Here is a 23,739-nt window from a genome sequence, read left to right as displayed (position 1 = left end):
TTGCATTTGCTCTGTCAGTAAGTTTTCATATTCTGTATGTCTTTTTAGATTCAAAGGGGATGGTTATTCTTTACCATTGTAATTGCCTGAAACAAGGCAAAACACGTACTGACCAACTGTAACTCACCATCCACCCATCCATCCGTCCGTCTGTCCGTCCGTCCATCCATCCATCCTGATCTGGATTTAGGGTAGTCGCCCTGGTGCCAGATTCCCCATCTGTTGTTTTCCTAGCCTTTTCTTAAGTGATTTCATTGACATTGAAAATTTATTGAACATCTCTCTTGGTACATTATTCCAATCCCTAACTCCCCTTCCTATAAATGTATACTTGCCCCAATCTGTCCTCTTGAATTCAAACGTTACCTTCATATTTTTATCTTTCCTACTTTTAAGGACGTCACTCAAACTTATTCGTTTACTAATGTCATTTCATGCCATTCCCCTGCTGAGAGCTCGGAACATACCACTTAGTTGAGCAACTCGTTTTCTTTCTCCCACTTCTTCTCAGCCCAAGCTTTGCAATATTTTTGTAACACTACTCTTTTGTCGGAAATTACCCAGAACAAATCGAGCTTTTTTTGGATTTTTTACAGTTCTTGATTCAAGTAATCCTGGTGAATGTCCCATACACTAGAACCATACTCCAGTTGGGGTCTTACCAGAGACTTACATGCCTTCTCTTTTACATCCTTACTACAACCCCTAAACACACTCATAACCATGTGCAGATATCTGTATCTTTTATTTACAATCCCATTTATGTGATTACCCCAAAGAAGATCTTTCCTTATATTAATACCCAGATACTTACAGTGATCCCCAAGATAACTTTTACCCCATCAACGCAGTAATTAAAACTGAGAGGAATTTTCCTATTAGTGAAACTCACAACCTGACTTTTGACCCAGTTTATAATCATACCATTGGCCACCGCCCATCTCACAACATTATAGAGGTCATTTTGCAGTTGCTGACAATCTTCTAAATGGTTTATTACTCTGTACAGAACAACGTCGTCCTCAAAAAGCCTTACTTCCGATTCCACTCATTTACTCATATCATTTATGTATATATAAGTAAACAGAAAGGTCCAATTATACTGCCTCGCGTATTCCCCTCTTAATTATTACAAGGTCAGATAAAGCTTCACCTACTCTAATTCTCTGAGATCTATTTTCTAGAAATATAGCAACCCATTCAGTCACTCTTTTGTCTAGTCCAATTGCACTCACTTTTGCCTGTAGACTCCCATGATCCACCCTTTCAAATGCTTTAGATAGGTCAATCGCGATACGGTCCATTTGACCTCCTGAATCCAAGATATAGCAATCTTGCTGGAATCCTACAAGTTGAGCTTCAGTGGAATAGCTTTTTCTAAAACCGAACAGCCTTCTATTGAACCAGTTATTCATTTTGCAAACATGTCTAATGTAATTAGAAAGAATGCCTCCACAAAGCTTACATTCAACGCATGTCAAACATACTGGCCTGTCATTTTCAGCTTTATGTCTATCACCCTTTCTTTTATACACAGGTGCTACTATAGCAACTCTCCATTCATTTGGTATAGCTCCTTCAATAATCAAATAAGTACTTCTGATATGGTACTATATCTCAACCTATTGTCTTTAGTATATCCCCAGAAATCTTATCATTTCCAGCTGCTTTTATAGTTTTCAACTTTTGTATCTTATTGTATATATCATTGTTATCATATGTAAAGTTCAATACTTCTTTAGCATTAGTCACCTCCTTTATCTGGACAATATCCTCGTAACCAACAATCTTTACATACTGCTGACTGAATACTTCTGCCTTTTGAAGATCCTCACCTACCCCCTCACCTTGTTCATTAATTATTCCTGGAATGTCCTTCTTGGAACCTGTTTCTGCCTTAAAATACGTATACATACCCTTCCATTTTCACTGAAATTTGTGTATCTGCTAATTATGCTTGCCAACATATTATCCTTAGCAGCCTTCTTTGCTAGATTCAATTTCCTAGTAAATTCCTTCAATTTCTCCTTACTTCCACAGCCATATCTAGCTCTATTTCCAATCTTCACCTCCTTCTTAGTATCTTTTTTTCTCTATTGTAATAGGGTTGGTCTTTACCATTTCTTACTACCTTTAAAGGTAGAAACCTGTTTTCACATTCCTCAACAATTTCTTTAAAGCCATCCCAGAGTCTGTTTACATTCTTATTTACCATTTTCCACCGATCATAATTACTTTTTACAATCTGCCTCATGCCTGCTTTATCAGCCATATGGTACTGCCTAATAGTCCTACTTTTTAAACCTTCCTTTCTATCACATTTATTTGTAACTACGACAAGAACAGCTTCTTTATGGTTAATACCATCTATTACTTCGGTTTCTCTATAATACTCATCTGGTCTTATCAGCACCACGTCCAGGATATTTTCCTCTAGTTGGTTCCATCACTTTCAGCATCAGATGTACTTCCCATATTATCTTATTTGCCATTTGTTGCTCATGCTTTCTGTCGTTCGCATTTCTTTCCCAATTGTCATTTGTATGATTCAAATCGAGCCGTCCTCTGGTGCTGCCATCTGGTGTTATTTGGTGTTTTGTCCTTGATATGTTCAGCCATATTTGTACAGTTCAGTGTGTGCCAGTCACTTGACCTGTTCAGATGTATTTATTGTGTTAATCTTGTTTTTCTCGTGTGTTCAATAAACTTGCACTTTAGATTAACGGGCGTCGCAATCCACATTCTACAATCACATTCTTTTCCATGTTGTTTCTCACATAGCTGATTATCTTATCAAATAATTCTGAATCCGTGCCAGCGCTACCCTTTCCCGGTCTGTACACTCCAAAGTCTTCAAGTTGCGTATTATCTTAAAATGAGCCTTTCACCTTATTATAATGTAACTGCTTGTTCTTGGTGGAATCTCCTACCAACAGCACTGTTTATTCTGTTCAGTATGACTCTTGATATGACTTTTCTCCCGCATGAGAGCAACGTTATTCTCCTTCAGTTATTACAATCTGAGAGATTACCCTTCTTCAGTATCTCAATGAGGACTTCCTTCTTCTATTCCTCAGAAAGGTGTTTTTAATACCATATGACTATTAGAAGTGGCTCCATGATTTCTGCTGTTAAATGTGGATCTACATTTAGTGCTTCTGGAATTATGCTATCTAAACTGGGTGCTTTGCCATCGTTAATTTGTCTCAAGCTTGTGCTATCTCCTGTCGTGTTGGTGGTACTACCGAGATATCTGGATCCTCCAAAATGGTTTCACCTTATTCAGTTCTTGTTATCTCACTGCAATTATTGAGTACTTCTATGAAGTAATGTCTACGTATATCCAATTCCAGTGCCTCATATGTCAAGTCTACTCTGTTTGCGTCTCTGACTGGTCTCTTCCCAAAAAGTTCCTCCTAGGAAGCTTTGTCATAATGGCATATACTTCTTTGCTGTTACTGACTCTTGCTGCTCCTACTTGGTTTGCCAGTTAGTCTGTAGACAATTATTTATCACTCCACACTTTCTTCTCAACTTCTTTGTTGGTCTCCCTGCACCTTTTCATTTCTGTTGCTTTCTGGTTTCTTGTTTTACGGAAGTTGACTAGTGCCTGCATCCACTTTTCTTAATCGGGACACAGAGAGAGGACAATGGGAACTTAAGCTATGCATGCAACATGTGGATGATCTGTAAATTCCAGTCAATTCCTCTTCAGTAACCTGGTGCTTCCTTGGTCTGTTTGGTTTTCCCATGAGAACCATTTAAGGCCTACCTGGCTTGGGCTTCATCGACGTTGTAACTTCAACTGAATGTGGATCCACCTCGAAGCCGAAGAAGTACGGTTCATCCTCTGAATCTCTGAAGTTCAGTTGTATGTCATGTTGCTGAATTTGAACGTTGATGGAGTCATCCTAGTTCACCTTAACCTCAAATGTTATTCCGTCGACACATGTTCTTCTGCTCTCTCGTCAGTCAACGGTCTCAGCAATATCTGTCATCTGTTCTGGGTGAAAATCTTCATAACGACGACCAGCCTTTTTGGAAGCTCTTTTAGAAAATGAACGTCGCGTGAAATCTCCACCCGTTGCTCCTCAGGAATCCAAAATCTGAAGGCCTTGGAATCTGCAGCAAAGCCAAAGAACACGCCGTTTTGTGCATGTGGCTCAAACTTGCCTGTACTCTTGGTTCGATGTAAACAGCAGACCAATGAACCACATTCCTGAAAGTTCCCCATATATGGTTTTTCTCCCATACATACTTCAAAGGGTGTGTTTCCATCCAAAGCATCTGTAGGGCAGCGATTCCTGAAATAATTTGCAGGTGACACTGCTTCTGCGCAGAACGAACGTGGGAGGTTAGCCTGGATCAATAGACACCGTGCCATTTCATCTAAGGTCCGGGATTTTCCACTCGGCTATTGGAATCTGATCAGGGTTTTTGGGATTGTAAATCGCCCTTTAATGCCGGAGCTCTTCAAAAATTCGTCACACTGCTTTCAACTCCGTTCAATTATCAGATTGCAGGAACAATATATTATTGTTGAACTCCCTCTCAATAATGGTTTTGAAGGACTGGAATTTATCAACGAATTCACTTTTGTTTCATAGAAAATGAACTTCACTCCAGCGTATAGAGTCATTGATGAATGTAACGAAGTATCTGGCATGACCATTTGATAGAACTTTCATGAGTTCACCAGGAGCAAATTTACCACAAAACGATTGAGGAAACTACTGACGTGTCATTTTCCCCTGAAATCAAACCTCACGTTCGATGACCGAGTTAATGTCACTAATTTCAAGTCCTTGCACTGTGTGATTTATCGCCGATTCTAAAAAATCTTGACATTCAGATGTCCCATCTTCCTGCGCCAGCCCATCAAAGATATCCTGTCTTCACAGCTTGCCAGACCAGCTTTCTGCGGCTTGATCACACGTGAATCACTCACAAAGTAGAGTCCGTCAACCAGATCCGCATGCGAAACTACACTGTTTTCATTTTTGTTGATAACTTCAGCCTTTTGTTCATCGACTGTCACACGATAACCCTTGTCAACAATCCTCGCGACTGACAGAAGACTGGTTCGTAAATCTTGTACGTGTAGAAGTTCGCCCAAGTCAACTGTCTTATCACGTTCGTTCATTCGTGTCACCAAGTGCGAAATGCCTTTGGTACTAATTTTCATGGAGTTGGAGTTCGACAAGTTCAACGTTTCACATAATAATATTCGATTCAATGCACTTAAAACTGTCAATATCCTTGGCTGTGTGTGCGGTACACCCACTGTCTCATAGTTTCTTGTCGGTCGGATGATTTGCTTCATGACACACACTCGAAACTGGTCCAGCGATGTGTTTTCCGTCTTGCTTTTGTTTTGGTGAGTTTTCACTTTCGATCGCCAATTCGCTGCTTTTTGACCCGGCTTTCTGCACTTCAAACACCTGAATGTGTCACACCATCATGCTTATTCGATGCATCTGATTTGCCATAGTTCTGACTGTTCTGTTTTTGCACCAATATCGCGTTCTGCGCATGAATTTGTCATTATCTCGATAGTGCGTCACATTCCTCAACTATTTTATGCGCAATGTTTCGAGACTCGGGAATTCGTTGCGTGACTAGATCGTGATACGAAAATTATGAAAACTTGCCGGCAAATGGTAGAGTAACATTATTGAACGAAGGTCGTTGTTTATCGGCACTTCCATATCACTGAGTCGGTCAACAGCATCGGAGGATCTTCGCAGATGATCACGAATGTCGTCGCCCACGTTCAAGTGTTTTCTCAGTAGGTAAGCTTTTCTTTCAAGGCTTTGGGCTTGTATACACTTTCTACATTCCTCCAAAGTTATCTCGACGTCGTACAATTTTTCACCTGTTTCAATTCGAGTGAAGAGATTCCCAGAAGTACCGTATATCTGACATAGCCCTGTTATTTCTCGATTCTCACTCCGTCACTGCCACAGCATTTGCTGCACTTGCCTCGGGCTTCACGTTTGCACCATTCACATAGTTCCACGCACCATTTTTAACGAGTAACGCTTTCATGTGAATTTTCCACGTATCGTAACTGTCTTTTGAAAGCATTTCGATTCGCATTATCGCACACGACGCCATTCCTCCTACCTTCTAGCCACGTTACAGGAAGTTCCACACTATCGCGTCTTTCTACTATTCCACTTTCTCACATGCGATAGTGTGCCCATAACCTATTAATAAGACTGTGGATTGCGAAGTGAAACACGACGCCCGTTAATTTGAAGTGCAGTTTTGTTGAACACACGAGAAGAACAAGATTAACACAATGAATGCATCTGAACAGGTCAAGTGATTGGCACACACTGAACTGTACAGATATGGCTGAACACAGTCAAGGACAAAACACCAAATAACACCAGATGGCAGCACCAGAGGGAGGCTCGATTTGAATCATACTTAACAATACCCGATCCCGGTTGCAAGTTGCAATCTTATTGCAGTCTTTTATGTACAGTTATGAATTATGATTATGAATATCTCGAATTTACTAGAAATTATGTAAGTTAATATAACTTATCGTTACTGTGAGTAGCTACTTTATTCTTAATCCGTAATAAAACCTGTTTGGAGCTCATGATGAAGTATAACATATTTCACACAGGACGTTCTAATAGACGTGCCGTTTAATCCCAAACTGATTTTTACTATAAAACCAATGACAAACAAATCGCGGCCTTGAGTTCACAGTGAATTTAAGTGTTGAAGTCGTTGCTCGATAAGGTTTCTAAACAGAAACAACGTCCTTAGCTCAGCCATCCTGTTTGAATTTTAAAGCATCATGATTATGTTAATAATAATAATAATAATAATAATAATAATAATAATAATAATAATAATAATAATAATAATAATAATAATAATAATAATAATAATAATAATAATGCCTTAGCTACCTAGTACAGACTTTTCGACTGGGCACTATTTAGGCGTACAAACTTGATAATTATCCTTTAAGTGGAAACATAATTATTGAACTGTACTTCTTGAATTAGCGGCAGATGTGCTCTGAAAGTTATGTCGCAATATTTCTTAGGAAGTTAGGTGTCACATTCCTTAGTATGGGAATTAAGTGAGCTTTGAACTGTACATCAATCCACACAGAGTTGGCATCAGGAAGGCCATAAAACTGGGGCGAATCCATAACAAGTGTCGACCACAATAATTCAGAAAAAGGCTAGGAATAGGAATTACTCGCCATAAAACAATCATCTCGATGATGAGCTAGTTTCCTTAAAAATATGTGGAGAAGTGGATTTCTCTTTGACATTCTTTGCCCTGTGTGTTACTACACTCAGCACAATCAATTGTATTCTTTATGAATTGCTAGTTGAAATCTACTTTCTGATCAGTGGCTCCTCTTCTGATGGAAAAGAACTAGGTATTCCATAGAGTCTGAAAAGCTACTTTATAGACATGGTATTGCCCAAGAAATAAAATCATAAATTGCTGCTATTAACGCACTTTCTCAGAATAACCACATGTCAAAACATATTCGATATTGGAATACAAAGAGGTCAGAAGCCAAGTGCATGAGGAACATGAAAATGAAATTAAGAAATGCCTAGTTTCCATTACTAATTCCATATATTTCAGACGAATAAACCCATTAATGCCCTCTGAGTCGAAAACGACCCATTGACTTTAAAATGATATTAGGAATTCTCTAACAATTCTTCACGTTTGTTATCCAGTCTACTCTGCTCTCTATAATACACTTCATGCATTGCCACCCTTCGTAAACTGTAGGCAATTTGCATTCTTGACCTAGACGTGGAAATGTGTTGGTGAGTCGAGGAGTCTTCTGCAGCCAGCATGTCGAACTTCAGAAAAATGTAAGTACAGCTGCACTTGTCTAAGTCTTATACCTATAATTAAAAAGTGTGTTTAGCATTTGAATACTGCTGAGATTATTCAGCATAATTAAAATTTATTTCACATCTTGTGGTTTAGTGGCTATAACTGGCCAAATTATGGATGGGTCGGAAACGACCCAGTGGCAGGATAATAAAAACTAACCTTTCGCCGAAATTGGGGTTTTATGGATATCATGTACTCTCACCAGGCCATATCATTATTACACAATTGCTGCATTTATGTAAGATACAATTGCTGCATTTATGTAAGATTGGAACAGTTAATATTTTAGGAATACGATTTCCATGAACACTGCTGAATTTGGGAATTCCTAGTCAAAAAATATCGTAGTCACGGAGTAGCTTGAAAGCCATTCCGAATATATCATAGATTACATACCATACCGTATTTACTGACCTAATTCCAATCCGTTTTTTATTGTTTACAGTGGCCTATCGACTCACGAAGTAATAGCACTGCTAGAATCGGAATATATTTCGGGTGATATTGATATCTACATCTCGCCTCCAGATGATCAGGGAGTTGACACATATGGTGACACTGGAGAAGACGAATGCAACGACGCAGATCGTTTGAGTCGTGGGCTGTTGGAAGCCTCTGCAGAAATTATCAGCGGTATGAATGAAACTCTTGAAATATTCCTCCATGCTTCGCAGCTTCTTCGGCAGACGAAGAGCCTGCCTTTACAGATACACGAAGATCCAAGGGGGTATCAATGCACCAGAATCCAAACAGGAAAGGACAAACAGATATGTAAATTAGGGATTTTGGATTTCGGAGACACGTACCCCGAGTCTTCCTAACAATGTATTGTAAATCGTGTCGGAGTCCCGGCCCTAATCATCATTTTCATTGTAGGAGGAGAATTGAGGATCCTGCCCGGATCCATGCAGCCCAACATATTATTTTCACTGATCAGCCGCGCAGGAAGCCTCCGTGGCTCAGGCGGCAGTGCGCCGGTCTCTCACCGCTGGGTTCCGCGGTTCAAATCCCGGTCACTCCATGTGAGATTTATGCTAGACATAGCGGAGGCGGGCAGGTTTTCCTCCAAGTAATCCGGTTTTCCCTGTCTTCTTTCATTCCAGAAACAGTCTCCAATGTCATTTCGTTGCATCTATCATTCGTTTATCAGTGCCCCAGAGGAGTGCAACAGGCTTCTGCAGCCGGCACAATTCCTATACTCGCCGCTAGATTAGGGCTCATTCATTCCATTTCTGACCCTCTCGAATGACTGGAAACAGGCTGTGGATTTTCATTTTCAACAGCCGCGCACAAGATGTGCCCAGTTTTCCAACAAAACGGTGAAGGTCTGCGAAAACTGCTCTGTTCCATTACATGACAAATGTTTTGCAGCCTTCCATCATATGTAATACCCGTGTATTGTGAAACCTTAAAAAAGTGTAAACAGTGAATGTGAAACAATTTTTAGAACTAATTCAGAGCAAGTGAACTCTGAGCAATATCTGTTATTTGTGACTTTAATAGATAAGGATATATTAAATTTGATTAAGATTTGTCATGTATCAAAAATAATTACCCATAGAAACTTGATCTCAACTACATAAGAGGTCATCACCACTGAGTATTCGTTGACCCATGGTATTTTCACCATACTGAATATGCAGTAATGTAAAATTTGTACTAATTGTTATCTTTGAGACTTATACAAAAAACATAAATGATCAAAATTAGCGACAATAATAGTTACGGGCCTAAATGGGTTAATAGGTAGGTTGTTTTTGGTTTGTTACTTTTAAGACTGTGGAATATCATCAGCAACGGTCCCGGCTACATTCTATGTCTTATAAGTCACGTCATTGTGGTATCTGTATTGGAATGTTTATTTTATTTATTGCATTGCTTTTAATGCTGGGAGTATCCGAGGACATGTTCGACTCGTCTGGTGCAAGTCTTTCTATTTGACGCTCATGGGTGGTCTGTACGTCTGATTTTGGAATAATGATGATGATGTTAATGAGGTAAGGAGAGGGTGAATACCAGTATCGGCACACAGCCTACTCCTAGCAAACAACACCAATGGATCTACTCAAAGTTTAACGTTCTCACCATCAACCAGCAATAACCACCACCATACATACAAATAATAATTACTGTATATGCTTATGATAAATTATTTATTTACCTGATAAAGTCCTGGAGAGATTTTGATGACAATTGTGCATCACATAGATCGCTGAGATATGTGTACACAGCACTGACAAATTCTAATCCAGTCATGATTGGCAATCTTGCGAAGTCGAAGCGTGAGCGAAAATGTTCATAGGAAAATGATATATCGACATCAGTGTAATTAGTGGGAGGATCCTGAAATACACATCCAAATAGGTACATAAACATAAATACATATAAGGCAATACCAAGGGGGGGGGGGAGGATAGGGTGTTCAACCGTCCCACCTCGAAAAGTACTTGACAATTTTTTTATAGCACATATGGGTTTTCGAAACTTCAATCCATAAAATCAAAACTTTAAGGGACGATTTGAGGAGGGGACTGTAAGGAGGACCCTCAAATATAATCAAGAATAAGGAGGAGCTGGAACTAAGTGTGAGTTTTCTCACACAGACACTAGTTATCTTTTATGAATTAAACTGCCCAGTTGTTAAGGCAAAAAGAATAACAGGAAGCTTCAAGTGGAAAAGTTATCTGGAACACCTGAGGAGAAACACACGAAGGCTCTGGAACAAATACAGGGACCTTCCAGACCAAGAAAGTCTAGATTCTTACAAAGAATCACGGAAAAAATACAAGTCAGAAGTAAGAAAGGCTTCTAGGAAATCCTGGAGACAGTTTTGCGACTCCATTGAGAGTCAACATGAAGCGGCAAGACTTCATAAAATTCTAACTTTGGATGGAAGGGCAAGGCTGGGCTCATTGGGGTCTCCCTCGGATGGATATACATTCGCAGAGGAGGAGACCATGAGCTTATTGCTTGATGCCCACTTTCCAGGTTCAGTAGTCACGAAGTAGAATCGAGCGGATCCTTCCGACCCGATATAAGTGGTTGTAAGGAAGCCGTTGAGATTATTACCCAAAGAAGGGTGAAGTGGGCATTAGAATATTTTGCCCCTTATAAAAGTTCAGGAATGGATGGGATCTTCCCAGCGCTTCTTCAGGAAGCTGGAGTGGTCCTTATACCATACCTGGTCAGAATTTTTAAGCCTGTCTCACCATGGGGGTACATGTACTCCTTGTGGCATCAGGCGAAGGTAGTATATATACCTAAACACGGAAGGTCGTCATATACTAGACCTAAGAATTACAGACCTATTAGTCTAACGTCTTTTCTTGCTAAGACTTTGGAAAGACTGGTGGATAGACATATCAGGGAGAAAGTATTAAGATATTGTCCCCTGCATTCTCATCAACATACTACCAGTCAGGGAAGTTAGTTGAGACGGCACTACACCAGCTTGTTTTCAGGCTGGAGAGCGCTTTGGAGCAGCAACAACTTGCTATGGTGGTATTCCTAGACATAGAAGGGGCCTTTAACTACACATCTTTGGGCTCCATAAAACTTAGTCTAGAGAGAAGAGGCGTGAGTAGGTATTCATAAGATGGATTATGGCCTCTCTGCAGGTCCGTCAAGTTATGTTTACCCTCAACGCAGTACTGTTGAGAGGTAATGTAGACAGGGGGTGTCCACAGGGAGGAGTATTATCACCAACATTATGGTGCCTGGTAGTGGATGAACTACTTACCAGGTTCAATGTTGGAGGAATTTATGCCCAAGGCTATGCAGAGGACGTTAGCCTGATGGCGGTAGGAAATTTACCCAGTACGGTTCCGGAGCTCGTACAGAGCTCCCTACGCGGATGGAAAGTTGGTGCCACGATACGAACTTGTCGGTCGATCCCAACAAGACGGAGCTCGTGGTGTTTACCAAGAGGAGGAGGAGGCTAGACGGACTGTCAGAGCCACTCCTATTTAGGAAAAAAAATAGTTAAGACAACCTCAGTTAAATACCTACGTGTAATCCTCGAGGCAAGACTGAGTTGGAAAAACATATAGACCATAAGGTGGATAAGGCTCACAAGATTTTGTGGGCCTGTCGCAGGGCCGTCGGTAAGACTTGGGGCCTAGGACCAAGAGTGGTCCAATGGCTTTATATTTCTATTGTACGGCCCACGATCACCTACGCATCTTTAGTCTGGTGGCCAGGTTCTGAGAGTAAAACTGTGACCACCTAGTTAAACCGTGTCCAAAGACTTGCGTGTCTAGGAATAACAGGGGCACTGGACACTACACCATTATGTGCAATGGAGGCCATCCTATGCATTCCCCCTTACATTTATATGTTAAGGAGATTGCGAGAATGAGTGCTTACTGCCTCTGGTCACTCGGAGGATGGTCTTTCAAGAATCCGAATTGAAGTCATGCTTCTATTCCTACAAGGCTTCACCAGACCTGGTCTACGACAATGATGATCGGGGACCTGATGAAACCGAGTTTTAATCTGAACTTTAAGTTCACAGTGGTGATACCCACAAGAGAGGAGTGGGTCACGGATGCTGGGACCCGTCTTAGGTCTCTGGGCTCTACATGGTACACAGAGGGCTCGCGGACGGAGACGGGCACGGGCGCCATTGTCTGGGGGCCTAAGACAAGGCTCTCCCTTCCCATGGGTAAATATGCTACTGCTTTCCGGGGCGAAGTATATGAAATACTGGCCTGTGCTGTACATGTATGGAACATGTCTGGGCGTAGAAGATGCATCGCCATTTGCAGCGACAGCCAGGTAGCGTTAAAAGCACTATGTGCAGCTAGAACAACATCCAAAATGGTATGGGAGTGCCAAAGGATGTTAGATAAGCTGTGTGAACTTAGCCCAGTTACCCTGTTATGGGTTCCTTGGCACAGAGGAATAAGTGGAAATGAAGAAGCTGACAAACTAGCGAAACAAGGCTCAAAAGGTCCTTTCATAGGATCAGAGCCCTTCCTGGGAGTATCACTCCGAAGTGTGAAACTGGTAATATCCCAGTGGACAAACCAGTCTCACTTAGGCATTTGGAAGAGGTTGACCACAGCAAGGCAGGCACGTGAACTTATCGAAGGGCCCAGCTAAAGATATAAGAAGGTCCTAATAAATTTGAATAGGACCAGAATATGAATGGTAGTTGAACTGTAGACAGGCCACATTACCTTAGAGAGACACCTACATATCATGAAATTCAGTCAAGATCCGATGTGTAGAAGATGCGGTAGGGAGGAAGAGACCTCCGCGCATGTGTTGTGTGAGTGTGAGGCTCTTACAAGCCCTAGACATCGATATCTTGGCTCATACTTTGTGAACCTGGAAGACATCTGGAATGCCAACATCCGGACACTGGTAATCTTTATAGGAGCACTAGGGCTGGACGAGGCGAACCCGTTTAAGGGGCACTAAGAGGCAGGGCTCATCCATTCCTTATCTATCTATCTACCCTAAGGAGTTGGAAACATGAATTGTATGTCCAATATATAAGGGAAAGGGTAGCAAAAACAGTATGAATAATTATAGAGGTAAATCTCTGTTAGATTCCTTAAGTAAAATTTTTACAGGGGTGTTAGCGAACAGGTTAAGTGAATGGGCCGAAAGAAACGAAGTACTGTCAGATTATCAAGGGGGATTTAGACAAAAGAAAAGAACAGTGGACAATATAATGATAGTGAAGACGGTTTTAGAGAAATATATGAGCTTGTCAAGAGGTAAGGTGTATGTAGCGGCAATTGACATTGAAAAGGCTTTTGATAAGGTAAATAGAGGGGCTCTATTAGAAAAATAGGGTAGGTTGGGGTCTCGGAAAAGATGATACAGGAAGTGGAGGCGATATGTAAGGTGGTCAGGTGCTGTGTAAAATTGGGAGACGACAGGTTGAGCAGACCCATAGAGTCTAAGGTGGGTTTAAAGCAAAGGTGGAAATTATCACCGTTATTGTTTATTTTATTTATTAACGATATCTTGGATGGACACGGGGGGAACAACTGGGCCATGCTGGAGATTAATGGGTTGGAGATACCGGGTTTGATCTTTGCAGATGATGTGATATTGATGGCTCTAACTGCAGGTGGGTTGCAGAAGAGCTTAAATGCGGTGTCAGATATCGCAAAGAATTGGGCCTTGAATATTAACGGGAACAAATCTAAAGTGCTAGTTGCGCAGGCATACAAAGGAAGGAAGAAAGATGGGAATTGGATGGTGCAGGGGGATAGGTTAGAACAAGTAATTAAGTTGGAATATTTAGGAGTGATTATTAACAGAAAAGGGACTTGGGAAGATCAAATTAGAAGAGCGAGAAGCAAGGTGATGGCTGCCCTACCCTCAGTCAAAAACTTGTTGGCTAAATTTTCGGGTATTAGCTATAAACATTTCAGGTTAGTTTTAATATCGGTTGTATGCGGTAGGGTAATGTATGGGGCAGAAGTGTGGGTTGGATGAAAAATATTGGAATTAAGACAACTTATTAGTAATTTTGGTAAGTCGGTGCTGCGGCTCCCTCAGTGCACAGCGAATGCAGGGGTTGAATTAATGTGTGGGGAAGATACGGAAGTTGAGTGTGTAAAAGGAATAGTTAAATATTGGATGCCTTTGAAAAGATAAGAAGGCAGGAGAGTGTTGCAAGCCGCGTACAAGCAACAACTGAAGATCATGTATAAGGGATGGTGGCTAGAAAAAATTAAAGGATACTTGGAGAAGATAGGCTTTGGGTACATGTGGCGGAAGTGTGGACGAAGTCATATGTCAGAGGGCTGAAGGTGCTTTCGAGGAGGATTACAGATATGCATCGGCAGAAATTATTAGAAGAAATTAGGGTAAGAAGTTCCCTTAGTGTTGATAATAAAGTAGTGGAAGTAACTGGCATAAATATTTGATATGTTGATAGGTTAAACAGGGGTGGGTTGCTATGGTGGTTGATGGGACTACACAAGAATAAGGGTTGGTTAAAGGGTAGAGATAAGAGAGTATGTGTACTATCTGGGGAAGTAAGTGACGATTTTCACTTAATCGGTAGTTGTAAAGAAACGAGTAAGGTAAGGAATAATTTATTGAGTGCCAAACATCGTGAATTATTAGAGCAGAATATTATAAGGTGGATTATTTAGCAATGGGAAGATAGAGGAAAGTTGAACAGGTACTTATGTGCGATTAAAAAGTCTTGTGAGAGAAAGATGAAAGAGGAAGAGACATAGGATGAATGAATGGATGTGTAAAGGATGTAAAGTGAGTGTAATGAATTACGATAGGGAGCTGTCTAGATTTTGTAACAGTAGGAGGCCTTATCAATCGTGATACTGCAGGTTATTATGTAACTGTTGACGAACATTGCACTGGAATTCAGCCACTAGTAAGTAGGTCAGTGGACAAGAAATGCGAACTCAGTAGGTGAGCAGACAAGGACATGTGCCGAAGATGTTGAAATGTGATGTCGGCGGATTTTGCAGCAACGAACTGGTATAAATGCTGGGTGTAGAATGTAAGGATTAAGAAAGACTAGATTAGATTTACTTAGGACGGATTGTAGGGTATTCACTTATTATCATTAGTTTCATTATATTTAATTGTAACAGTTATTATTATTATTATTATTATTATTATTATTATTATTATTATTATTATTATTATTATTATTATTATTATTATTATACTGTCTAGTTTTAATTTCTCTTTATTAAGTATTATTATTATTATTATTACGGCACGGACGGGCAGTAGTTTTAGGGATCGCACCTCACATGGGGTCTGGTAATCCGCTGGTGTGAGGTATCATTTAATAAGCTATTGCATTTATTAGGATTTTATTGTTGTTTGTAAGAAGGGGGGGTGTCATAAGAGGGAGGGATAGGGCGGTCATATTCCTAGTGTGGTTGACAAGTATGAATAAATAGAGGTTGAGAAAGTAGAGAGAGAGAGAGAGAGAGAGAGAGAGAGAGGCGGGATACATGTGGAACTGGGTGCCAGCACCCGTGTGACCTGCCTCCAAATGGAATGGTGAGGATCCAACTCTGCCAACTGCACCATTCCTGGTCAGTAGTTATAGGTGTGGCGCCTCACATGTGGATTGGTTACCGCCTGTGTGAGGGGTCACAATATTAAATTAAGATATTTAGAGCTATAGGGGTGGAACTCACATTAAGGACGGTTTTCCGTCCATGTGAGTGTTCACATAGTATAGGGTGGCACTTACATGTGGCTCGGTCTCCCGCCCATGTGAGTGTCCACATAGTGGATTTAGAATTTTATTTTATTTTTTATTTTATTTTATTTTTTATTTTATTTTATTTTACTTTATTTTATTTTATTTTATTTTATTTTATTTTATTTTATTTTATTTAATTTATAATTTTATTTGAATGGGAACATGTATTTGGGCGGAAGCCTGTTATGTTCAGCAAATAAATTACAAATTTCAAATTACGTAATTGGAACATTTAATTTCAATATATTATGGGTTCAAAATTATTCTTATTAGAAACTAATTTCACATTTAATTTACTAGCATCAATATTTCAAAGTTAAATGCTGATGTTTCTATACATTTGGGAAACAAATTCTGCTCATTGTACATTTTTCTTTCTTGCTGGCTGTTCCTGAAGCGACTATGACCCATATCAGAAAGTTTCAATTCTTGTTTTTCGGCTTCATATTCTTTCCCTGTGTATTTCGTGTTTCTGTAGCTTTCATGTTTAAGTAACTTATCTTTAAATGTATTCTTTTTCTAAGCATGAACATTTGATACAGTTATTCATTGCATTATTTCGCTTTCTTTAAACGAGTTCATAATTTACTCCATATTTTGATTTTTTATCCTATATGTATATACATAGCCATATTTACTTAATATAAATCCTAGTCCTACAAAACAGACGTATCCAAAAAGCCCGTTCCATGCCAGCGACACAGCTTAAATTTTCTTCTTTGAACTAAAATCAGTTATTTTTTTTCTTCGCTTGTTCTTGTGAAGAAATCACACTCGCAATTTAGGTTAATTACTTCTAACTTTTACGATTTATTCACAGTCGGATGAATTCTCCCACTACAGGAGAGGATTTTGTACTGGCGCTGTTGTAAATATAATAAGGAAACTTACTCTTTAGAATGCTGTTGAGGAAACGGTCCCACCACTATCAATCTGTTATATTTTTAGGAGTCTTAAAAACTAGAAATATTTTCTTAGTCCGTCCAAATGGTTGTCAGATAAACATCTATTTGTTCGAATAACCTAATACTGTATTTTTAAATATATAAATAATTCTCCTTATCACCGATTAATATTGAAGTCTTGTTTAATGAAAATTCGGAAGACAACTTTAAAGATATTCCTAGTGTTCTAAGCATATGCGATGTAGAATTCTGTAGCTAAAATCTGAACAGAAAAAGAAGGGTTAATGTCTTACCTTTCAGCCGTGTCACCTTACGTAACCAAGATACCGTAAATATTAGGCGCTGCGAGCCACAACGGTGAACTCAACAATTGCTTGTTGTGAGAAAAACTCGTACGGTATTTATGAAATGGCAATTGGGTGAAAAATTGCATTAGGTAGTTTTCAAGGTTTCACCATTTATTTATTTATTTATTTATTTATTTATTTATTTATTTATTCATTTGCGTTTTTAACCCTTGAATTTACAAATACAGGAAACACAAGACACATTCTTAATCCGAATGATCGTCATATTGTTCTTAATTACCCGGGGCTGCTGCGTCAGATGTAGATCGTTGATTCTTCAAGATGTTTTTCAGTAATGCTCTCCATAGTAACGGGACGTACAGTAGAAGACCTGCACATCTTTCAGTTTTGCCAATTGTACAGGGTTTGGCGAATCGTACAGTGGGCTAAGGGCTCCTTCCCAAGATTGAACTTCCGAGAGTCATAATAACACCCTCTTCCCTCCTCAAGTTTCACTTTCACTTTTGCACCATCTTTGTCGTAAATCTTATGGATGTAACATTAACCTTTTTTATGGTGTTTATTATTTTCCCCTCTCTAATTTTACATCCTTTCAGTGGTGCTTCTGTGACACATTTTTTGTAAAGCAAAGTAATATTTTTGAATTGCTTTAAACGGGTGTTTCTTTCAACATTTCTCAATGAATTATGCATATTGTTGTTTAGAATACACATTAGCGTGTCCTATTGCTTTCTCAGTGTGGCCAAAATCACTTTCAGACGGTGGGTATCTCGAAGTAATGCTTCTTCACTCTGCATATGAATGAAATCATCACAACCGTTTTACACTTATCATCTACATTTGACAATAATTAATGAGCCAAACCACTTATAATCTCACACGAACCGCGTTCTTCAACTGTTTCGTCCCATACATTCATGGTTGCCTCCCCAACCTTAATGTTGTGAATGCTGAAATTGTAGGCCCAAAGCTTCCGTTTTAAAAAAATGTATCCCAGTTTTTAGTTTTCATGTTGGAAAGGCCTGCTGAAGGTCAAATCAAGGCGAACACTAATTCATCTAGATGGTTATTAGAAACAGATTTAATGAGACCCTGCGAGACTTTTGCGCGAGTCAAGTGTAACTGCTTGTCTGCTTCAATTTTTTTTTTCAATTTCTTCAGAATTCTGTTGACCACTGTCATTTACATTTTCAATAGAAGTATCGATTTCATCGTACAAGTTGCAAGATACTTTTCTCATAATTCAGTTGACCCCTGTTCTTTAGGTTTTTAATATAAATATCTATTCCATCGCTTCTGGAAGGTGTAAACCCAATGTTAAAATTGGTATTGAATCTGTCACGATAAAAATGTTTGAAGACAGTTTAAAGTCCTGTGTAATTTTCGTTCAGCAATTGCACATAGAGTTCATAGGGAGTGTTCAGACTGAGCACGACAGGAGAGTGTTTTCTGAATGGACTATTTGCCTGCCTGTACTGGCTTGTGAGAACAAGCAAAGGCTTAATGTGAAGATCTACCTTCGTCCCCAGTTCATCGTCAGTTTTACTTACAGGCTCGTGTTTTGCCCTGAAGTCTTTTGTCTATTGTGTCTGTTGGTTGCACTTTACCCAGCATAGGACGAACGCGTTTTACTGATACCGTGAGTGTTATAGAACGTGATGCGGCGCATTTCAACACTTTAATTAGTAACTTGCAGCGAATGCGGCGTAACGTTTGATTTGACTTTCCTGTAAAAGTTCGTTTCACGTCGGCACTTCTCACACATTTGGATAAGTACCGTATGCGTGTTGGCGATTATAATCTCCTGAATTCCGACTCGTTGGCTGAACGGTCAGCGGTTCAGATGGTCCCGGGTTCGATTACCGGCCGGGTCGGGAATTTTAACCTTAATTGGTTCATTCCAATGGCACGGAGGCTGGGTGTATGTGTTGTCTTCATCATCATTTCATTCTCATCACGACGCGCAGGTTGCCTACAGGCGACATATAGAAAGACCTGCATCTGGCGAGCCGAACCCGTCCTGGAATATTCCGGCACTAAAAGCCATACGCAATTTCATTTCATTTCATCTCCTGAAGACCAGAAGTTGAAAATGCATTCAGCATTGTTATGTACCACCATGTCAAAGCAGCCACAGGTGCAAGGTTAACCAATACAACGGGCAGATCGACTTCGTTTCGTGTTTCGAGAGATGCGTTCCTTCCCTTCATTTATATTCTTCTTCGAACCTGTTCTAATCCACTGGTTGGATTTTGAAGGCCTCTTCCTGGTAACCCTCCTAAACTTCACTGTCCACAATTAAACACAAACACGAACAATATCTCGTCACTGACACGTGAACGCGCACAAAATACGGTACTTAAGTACGAACCATCGGGGACACGTACTGGGTTGTGGAGTTCGCTCTAACGGCAAGTATTGTCTCACTACAGAAATACAATATGGTGGGAGCTGTAGCGTTCGCCCTTCTGGTCCGCTCTCCTGTCGCTCCAACCGGAGCCCCTCATAGTTGCAAGGTTCATTTTCTGTAGGAAGGAGGGATGAACTCGAAAAAGTAAACATATGGGACTGTGCAATGACTTTCCTGAAATTCCTGGTGGAAAAAAAAAAAAGGCAGCCCATGTTGAGTTCGCCCTTAAGGCTCGCAGCGCCTCGTATCTAAATATCTACCAAAAACAAATGCAGCCATGAATTAATGTTAAGTAGCCACATTGGTGGACGTATAGCATATCAGTCGCTCAATCTAATAAAACCACAAAATAATATTTAAATCCATTTCCTTCAAAGTAATTAGATACATGTTGTACGATATGCATAGGCCTATCGTAACATCATATTACAATACTCGATGGGTTATGAAACTTGGCCTACGGTCTCGTTTCACGACTTTTCTGCCTCGTGTTCTAATATGATTGTTATTTACGATATGAATGAATCGTAAATAACTATTACAGTAGGCCTACTGTAAGCTTAAAAATTACTAACAAACGAGGAGACGATTAGGCCTATACAAAGATACATGAATGGACAGTACGATATATGTGTATCACACGTCTCTTTGGGCCGATTGCAGAAACGATGACTAGTTTTAAGCCGTAGACATCGTCTACCTAAACAACGTCTAAATCGTTCACGATCTTCCATTGCATAAACAATGTTCAGTCGATGTTTAGGACTAACTAGACATCCCTTAAAGCCTCAATTTGGTTTGAAAATGGAGACAGAAGTATCTTTCATGCGACTCTTTGCTTGTCGCAACTAATGTAATTCGTTGGTTCGCGCGCCGAACGCCAGTCAGCTGTTTGTTTGCCTACACGTTACTGAAATATGGCTGAGCATGACTTGCCCACAGATAGGAGTATCGCTTTCAGTGGAAATTAAATCTCATATTATCGACACTAAAGCGACACGCCACCGTACTTGGAAGTGTAGCTTTCATTATAGCGTTGTTACAGTGAGTGTAATCTACTGATAAATACGGTAGCTTCGGCGAAGGGAAGATGAAGCAATAGTAATGTGTAACCGAGTGTGTTGTACCGGCTATATAGATGTAGCTTGCATTCTGGAGATCGCAGGTTCGAAACGCATCATCGGCAGCCCTCAATATTGTTTTCCGTAGTTTCCCTATTTTTACACCAGGCAAATACTAGGGCTGTTATTATGGCCACGGCTCTTCTTCCCCAGTCCTCTTTAAACGATAATCACCACCACTTGCCTTTTCCTACCTGATAGGGTCTAGTTGCCGAAAACTTATACGATTATATATATATAAAAATCCCATAAACCTACTTTTTAGTTTTCACTATTATGTGTGTGTACTTGGCAGTAAATATAAGTGAATCCCTCCCGGTTGATGTATGTGACAGCCCTCAGATGATCGGGACTCGTAATTCTGATGTGTATGTAGTCGAAGTGACCTATAAGTCCATGGAAATTACCCATGTACATAATAATAAAATATATCGATTGCCAAGAATTGTATTCAAGTTGAGTTACCGGACTGTCACTTTGTCAGTCTCAAGAAACAAGTGTCTCGTAAAGCGAAACCTTATTTTATGATTATCTCCCGTGCATGTAAAACGAATTGTTGCGATTTAGCATACCGGACTGTCACTTTGTCAGTCTCAAGAAACAAGTGTCTCGTAAAGCGAAACCTTATTTTATGATTATCTCCCGTGCATGTAAAACGAATTGTTGCGATTTAGCAGCGGGCGACCCACAGAGAGGCCGTCGGACTAACCTTTCTTCCCGGAATCGTCTCAATATGATAATACAAATTACATATTTCATGGTACATAACCTCTGATTGTGATTCACTCCTCTCATTTGAGGTTAAACAGTGCTCTCGGCAGTGTTTAAACATGACCGGTTGAACATCCGTTTTAGACAGTGTCTAAGTGATAAATTACGTCTCTGCAATGCGGCAGCCATGCTTAGGCATTGTTTAACCGTAGACATCGTCTAAATACCGTTTCTGCAATCGGCCCTTTATGTTTAAAGAGAAGCTACATAATCACGCGATACGGTATTTAAGGATATGCAAAGAGTGTTTTTTGATATTTCTGCTGGTGGTTTAACGTTCCACTAACACATTATCGAATTTTTTCTGCGACACATGGACAGAAAAGGGTTCGGACGAGAAGGTAAATGATGTGGCTTTAATTGTGCGAAAATGAGATACTATGGATGCCGACGGTGGTATTCAAACTCCACCATCTCCCAAATGCGAGATAAAAAGGGGATGGATTCATTTGACCCAAAGCAATAACGAGGTACATTGTTCTGAAAATAATAGCTTAGAATTTTCTGTTAATTTGAAGATACTTAGTACTCAAAAGGGTAAAAGCTCAAGGTCTTTGTCAAGGACAAGAGGTACAGTAACATTCAGCCAGAGAGTCTCCAAACATTACATAGGGAGCTTACCGGAAGTGGATTGGGGCTAATGACAGTGACCTGATGTCCTCTTGCAGCAAGTGCCTTCATAATGGCCTGCATGGGCAGCTGGTGGCTTATAGATGGTGTGGGGAAGACGCCGAGAATGCGAGCACCATCAGCATGCCAGCAGAGGAGGATGATCAGCAAGTGAAGAAGAAGCATGTCGGATTCTTCACTATTCCTGATGTGGTGGGAGCACCTCTGAAAAGAGAATAATTCATTTCATGGGAGTCCTAGAGCAGTTACGGAATCAATATGTAACGATGAAAATAGTTTTTTATACAACAGCCACGGCAAGTGATCTCTTACGTCACGAGTGAGATGTTTATGACCGAGCCGAGGCGAGGACGAATTTCGAAACAAGTAACGTAAAATTATCACTTTAGTGGCTGTTGTGTACATTTTAAAATTTCATACTATGGCGAATTCAGTTATTTTAAATTTAATTCATTTAATTATAAATAATTATAAACCAATGAGGTAAGCAATTACAATACGCTAAAGTGTCATTTTCCTCCTATGAGTACGGGAATAAGCCAATTACGTCACAGTAAGAAATAAAGTACTTTATGCATGTAATCAGAGTCATTTAAAACAAAATCACCTGAACCATCTATCATATATGATCTCAACAGTCCAGTCCAGTAGAAACTAGATCTCTCAGTTGAGGCTGGCATTTCCTCTGTTTACTTGTGCCGGTTAATAATTACTGTCTGACCTCCATCGATATACCATTGCTCTTTCTATTTTAACAATTTTCTTTGCGTCACACCGACGATGGGATGGGAAAGGGCTAGGATTTGGAAGGAAGTGACCGTGTCCTTAATTAAGGTATAGCTGCAGCATTGGAAACGACGGACAACTATCTTCAGGGCTGCCGACAGTGGGGTCCTAACCTAGCATCTCCCTAATGCAAGCTGAAAGCTGCGTGAGAGATTTATATGCGATTCCTGAGTGTGTTTCATATTCGATCTTCTGATGATAATTTTGTTGCATTACCTGGTAACCTAACTGAAGGAGGGGTGGGAAACCTTCATCGTCTTTTCCTCGAGATGATTCGATTTTAATGCCCTTGAGATAATTCACCGGCATCATCGCACACTACGCATGTAGACACATGCTAACTCTCATGGCCCCCACCGGGCCTGGGATTCAGAATCTGAAGCGGGCCCCATCATTACGTTTTTTTTTAAGGAGAGAAAGAAGGTGGATCCTTCCCATTTTCTTTACTGAACTCGTCTCCAAAGGCCTTTGCAGAATGTGATTTCACTATAAAACATACTACACATAATAACACCCCGATTAAACAAAATTGAATTATAATTGCGTAAGTATTTACCTTAAAAGGGCATAAACGTGAAAAGTGGTTTTTTAAAATGTTATCACAAAAAATTAAATTAAACACTGATTACAGCATTTTTGAGAAATGAACTGGATCTAACATTGTATCCACTAATCAATGTGTACGGACTATTTAACG

At 40.0% G+C, this 23,739-nt stretch overlaps 1 protein-coding gene across 2 annotated transcripts in view; it reads right to left on the bottom strand.

Annotated features, from left to right (window-relative positions):
* LOC136866144 (UDP-glycosyltransferase UGT5) overlaps window positions 1–23,739 on the bottom strand; it is a 165,672-nt gene that overhangs the window by 126,099 nt on the left and 15,834 nt on the right. For both annotated transcript variants that reach the window (XM_068226636.1, XM_068226635.1), the window contains exons 2-3: window positions 22,248–22,460; window positions 10,058–10,239 (exon numbers count right to left, since the gene is read on the bottom strand). In XM_068226636.1, the coding sequence (XP_068082737.1) occupies window positions 10,058–10,239; window positions 22,248–22,421 (356 nt within the window). In that variant the 5' untranslated portion in view covers window positions 22,422–22,460. The remainder of the gene's footprint in view (window positions 1–10,057; window positions 10,240–22,247; window positions 22,461–23,739) is intronic.

This window comes from Anabrus simplex, chromosome 3 (assembly GCF_040414725.1).
Source record: "Anabrus simplex isolate iqAnaSimp1 chromosome 3, ASM4041472v1, whole genome shotgun sequence".
In the NCBI taxonomy this organism is placed as follows: Eukaryota; Metazoa; Arthropoda; class Insecta; order Orthoptera; family Tettigoniidae; genus Anabrus; species Anabrus simplex.
This window is presented reverse-complemented; position numbering and strand designations above follow the sequence as displayed.